The sequence below is a fragment of the Atta cephalotes genome (genome assembly GCF_000143395.1).
Source record: "Atta cephalotes unplaced genomic scaffold scaffold00306, whole genome shotgun sequence".
Classification (NCBI taxonomy): Eukaryota; Metazoa; Arthropoda; class Insecta; order Hymenoptera; family Formicidae; genus Atta; species Atta cephalotes.
Window position 1 is genome coordinate 653 of NW_012130370.1, and position 5011 is coordinate 5663.

The following is a 5011-nucleotide window of genomic DNA, read 5'->3' on the forward strand; positions in this document are numbered from 1 at the left end:
ATTTGTAAGCATTGGCAAGTCCACATGAAAGCCGGAATCTCTCTATATTGAGAATAAAGGCAGTTGAGTTTTTGTTATGTAGCTGTTGTTTATGTTAACTTCACCAACCAGTGACATTATTAAATATAAATCGATTTTTGTTTTTAGTTCCATCAATGTAAACACCATTTGTTTTCATTTTTTAAATTGTGTTTAAAATCTTTCTTATTATTCGAGCAGTATTGGACAATGAAGTGGCGGACAGTATCAGAAATATGAGATTTGGCTGTATTTCGTTCTAGATAAATATGGGGAAAATATGAGGCAAAAAATAAAGAAATGATATTAAGAGAAACAAATGATATTCTCTGAGTGATATTCTTCCGAAAAGAACATTAGATAAACATGTTTTTTGATAGGTGTCACTATTGTCTATGAATTTTAATCTCCTTCTCTCCTTCTCTGCTTTAATAGTTTTTAATTTATCTCCTAAGTAATGTACTTTTCGAAACAGAATATTCCTCATTTATCTTTGTTATTATTATTTCGTTATTTTTTATTTTTTTAATAGTTAATTTTAGAGTGGGTATAAAGAGAGTGATGTCAATGCATGTGCCTAATGCTGATTAGCTCCGCCTTACTATTAGTTAGAAAGAAGACAACGTTAAAGAAAGAAGAGATTAAATCGAAGAAATCGCGTTCCATAGGTACTCCAGATATAAGATACAAAATGACGAGAATAATCCGGCTAAATGATCTCACTCTCTTTATATCCACTCTAATTAATTTTATGTTCTTTTCTTCGCATTGCCTTGTATCTTTTCCATATTTACTTAAAACAAAACATAAAATTCAGTCTCGTTGACTACTTAGACTATCAGATTTTTAGTACCGCCCACTACTTCGTTATCCGATATCCGAATGAATTAAACAAAACAAATTAACGAAACGGAAAAACAATATAAAACACGATAAAACAAGTAGCTTTAAAAATAAGAAAGATTTTTTTGTTCGTTCCACAATTTAAAGCATAACATGTTATTTATATTGGTGAACTAAAAACGAAATTGACTTACATTTAATGACTGGTTGATGAAATTAACTCCATGCATAAACAACAGCTAAATAAGAAAATACACAATATCTCAAAAATGCTGTCTTTATTCCCGACATGGAGAAATTGCGGAAATTTTCACATGCAGATGAATTTGCTAGTGGCTTGCAAATGCTGTCACATCTGCATCTAAAATTTTAAACAATCCTTGTCCGATATCAGTCACTATTCGATATACAAATACATGAGAATTGTAAATTATTCTTTAAATTCTAAAATCTTAAGAGATATTGAAACGTATAATAATATAAAATTAAATTAAACTCATTCACGTAGAAATTATACTCAGAAATGTACGTGATTATTTCAGGTGTTCGTATTTCTCCTGTCGTTCCTTGTTACGTTGCAACAAGCACTTAGCTCAGGTTACATCAATTCTGTGATAACAACCATAGAGAAGAGGTTTGAGATCCCGTCCAGTCTTTCGGGCCTCATTGCAAGCTCTTACGAGATTGGCAATGTTATCACTGTCATTTTTGTCAGTTATCTCGGTAGTCGCAGACACATACCCGTGTGGATAGCGATAGGTAATCTTTGTTTTTAATTTAAAGACTAATCTGTCATTTATAGTTTATGTATGATTTTTATGCTGAACATAGTTAGATAGAAAAGTTTGTCGATGACTAACTGTAAGTGTTTATTTTATTGAATCATATATTTTATGATTTAGGTGCAGTGATAATGGGACTGGGATCGATGATCTTTATGGTGCCACATTTCACAGCAGAACCCAACTTGACGACGACTGCGAATCATTCTAGTTCAGATAATATCTGTCGCGGAGTATCCTTACGCGAACAAGATATGGGTTTGGGTAAGTATCTATCGTATTAGCTATTTTTAAATTTAGTTTCAATTGATAATAAATTTTAGTACACATATAAAAGAAGCATAAAAAAAGGAAAATTTGAATATTTGCTAACTTGGAAATTTATCTACAGGTCGGCTTTCATCAGGGTTATCTTCACCTCCCTTAGCACCACATAACAATTTAAGAGGTGACAATTGTATACAAGGATCTCCATCGACAGCCGGACCTGTCATGTTATTTGTACTTGCTCAGTTACTACTAGGATGCGGTGGCTCTCCATTATTTACTCTTGGTACTACTTACATAGATGATCACGTGAGACCAGAAAGTGCATCTTTATATATTGGCAAGTATTTTATTTATTATGGTAAATGTCATAAAACCAGGATTAAAAAACATATTTTAAACGTGTTTTAAACAATTTAAAATATGATTAATTGATATTTTTAATATGTTTTAAATATATTTTTATATATAGTACTGTTTAAAGCATATTTGAAGCATTAAAAATATATTTAAGAAGAAATACAATATGTTTTATTCTTAAAAAAAAACATTAGTCTTTACCAACCCTGCATAAAACACATACATAAACACATATACATAAACAAATAATCATTCACAATTTTTATTTCATTTGTTCAGGTTGTATGTATAGTATGGCGGCCTTTGGACCAGTTTTAGGTTTTCTTCTTGGAGCATATCTTTTATCCTTTCACATGGATTCATTCTCTGCGACGATTATAAGTATCGGTAAGAAAAAATCTTTAATATTTTTATTATATTGTTATCTTTTTTTTTATAATTTTTGCCGAATTTGTATAAATTTACAAATTCTTTTATTAAATTGAAATAGATCCCGGAGATCATAGGTGGGTCGGTATGTGGTGGGGCGGATTTCTTCTTTGTGGATTGCTTCTCATTCTAGTAGCGATACCGTTCTTCAGTTTTCCTAAAACTCTACAGCGTGAAAAGGAAAAAATACGAATTATAGAAAAGAATAAATCAATTACACAGAAGGAAAAGGAGCATTCGAAAGAACCTAAGAAAGAGACTATTAATGATAGCGGTTATGGCAAGGATGTTAAAGGTAAATTTTTCTGTTGTTTCAATATTTAAAATAACTTCTTATCGTTAAATCTATAAATGATGTGATAGATAATATGGCAATTATAGACTTTTAATGTTACTTTTTCTTACAACAGATATTCCTCGAAGTATGTGGAGACTTGTTTGCAATCCAGTCTATGTTGTAACATGTTTAGGAGCATGTATGGAGCTGGTGATTGTGTCTGGTTTTGTGGTATTTCTGCCAAAATATCTTGAAACACAATTTAGTTTAGGAAAAAGTCAAGCCAGCATCTTTACTGGTTCTGTCGCTATACCAGGCGCTTGCATCGGAATTTTTTTTGGCGGATGTATGCTCAAACGTTTAGAACTAAGGCCGAAGGGTGCAGTGCAATTTGTTCTCGTCTCAAATATAATTTGTCTGGTGTGTTACGGTCTGTTATTCTTCCTTGGCTGCGAGAACGTAAAAATGGCTGGGACCACTATTCCATACTTTAACAGTACTACGAAGGGTCCTGAACCCTTTCAAGTAAATCTCACTGCCGCATGCAACTTTGGTTGTGAATGTCGAATGACGGATGTCGAGCCGGTTTGCGGAAATAATGGTTTGACTTATTTTAGTCCGTGTCATGCAGGTTGCACTGCCTTCAGTTCCAAATCAAATTTTACAAATTGCGCATGTAAGTTTTGTTATATTAATGCAATGTATATTAGTACTCTCGATATATTAGTACTCTCAAGGAAAAGTATATTGAAATTTTTTATGTTCTAGGTATACATGGCAATTTAACTGTGCTGCCACCGGCTGCACCAGAATTTGCAGAAGTGACTGTTGTGCCAGTAGCAACCGCAGGTCCTTGTACTTCACCATGTAAAACTATATTTCCATTTTTAATTCTTTTGTTCTTTATGACATTTATTGTCGCTGTGACTCAAATGCCTTTGCTTATGATAGTATTACGGTAAGTAAGCATTTTTACGCCGTACATATATATGTATTTATATATGAGTATATGAATTGTATGCACATCAAATTAACTGTTAAATAGATCCGTTTCCGAAGAAGAAAGATCTTTTGCTTTGGGTATGCAATTTGTAATTTTTCGACTATTTGGCTATATACCAGCACCAATATTATTTGGTAATTTGATTGATTCCACGTGTTTGCTCTGGAAGAGCACCTGTGGAGAAAAGGGAGGTCGATGTTTACTATACGACATTGAACAATTTAGATACAGGTTATATTCTTAATATATATAATGTATGTAAAAAAATCTTTTCTTTTTTATGTAAATAATTTTGTTGCATAACTATTTTAGATATGTCGGCCTATGTGCTGGAATAAAAATTTTAGCTTTGGCATTATTTTTGATTGATTGGTGGCTTGTAAGAAGGAGAAGACAAATGGAAGATCAACCACCATCTTTCACTGTCAATGAGTTTGTAGGGTCAATTATCAGTTTAGATAAATGTGAGTAATTGAAATAATTATATTTATATTATATTTCGAATGCAATGATAATTCTCATTATTTATTGTATACGCTGCAGTATTCGAAGAGAAACCACATCAGAATGGAGGAGATGGTGATGCGACTTTACTAAATTCCGAGGTTGCAACTCCATCCTCTATATCGTCGCCTACAGAACCTACCAAGTCAACGAATCTCGAGGAAACAGGGTCTTCAAATCAAACGCAAGATTCATTGGAGACAACAAATCGCTCAAAAAATATGGAACTTGAAGTTTCCGATACAAGGCAAGCGCCACTTGCTTTACAAGAACCAGATGTCGAGATCAAACTTTCAAGTGGTATGACAGAAAATCATAACCACAATGTTTAATGTTTATTTTATATTAGAAATTGTAGAAATAAATATATCAAATTGGTCATATATAAATTTGTGACAAATTATATCTACTCGCTGAATTATATCCGAATACACACACACACACACACACACCACACACACACACACACACACACACACACACACACACACACACGCACGCGCGACACACACACACACACACACACAC

At 32.8% G+C, this 5011-nt stretch overlaps 1 protein-coding gene across 1 annotated transcript; it reads left to right on the forward strand.

The window, feature by feature from the left end:
• Nucleotides 1-1403: 1403 nt before the first annotated feature.
• Nucleotides 1404-4815, forward strand: LOC105625208 (solute carrier organic anion transporter family member 5A1-like; the record flags this gene model as incomplete). The annotated part of the gene is made up of 10 exons (XM_012206549.1): nt 1404-1620; nt 1764-1907; nt 2035-2250; nt 2550-2657; nt 2761-2994; nt 3110-3652; nt 3745-3934; nt 4022-4210; nt 4292-4443; nt 4523-4815. Coding segments are annotated over 10 exons (2286 nt in total), but the record flags the coding sequence as incomplete, so codon positions are not given.
• Nucleotides 4816-5011: the final 196 nt, after the last annotated feature.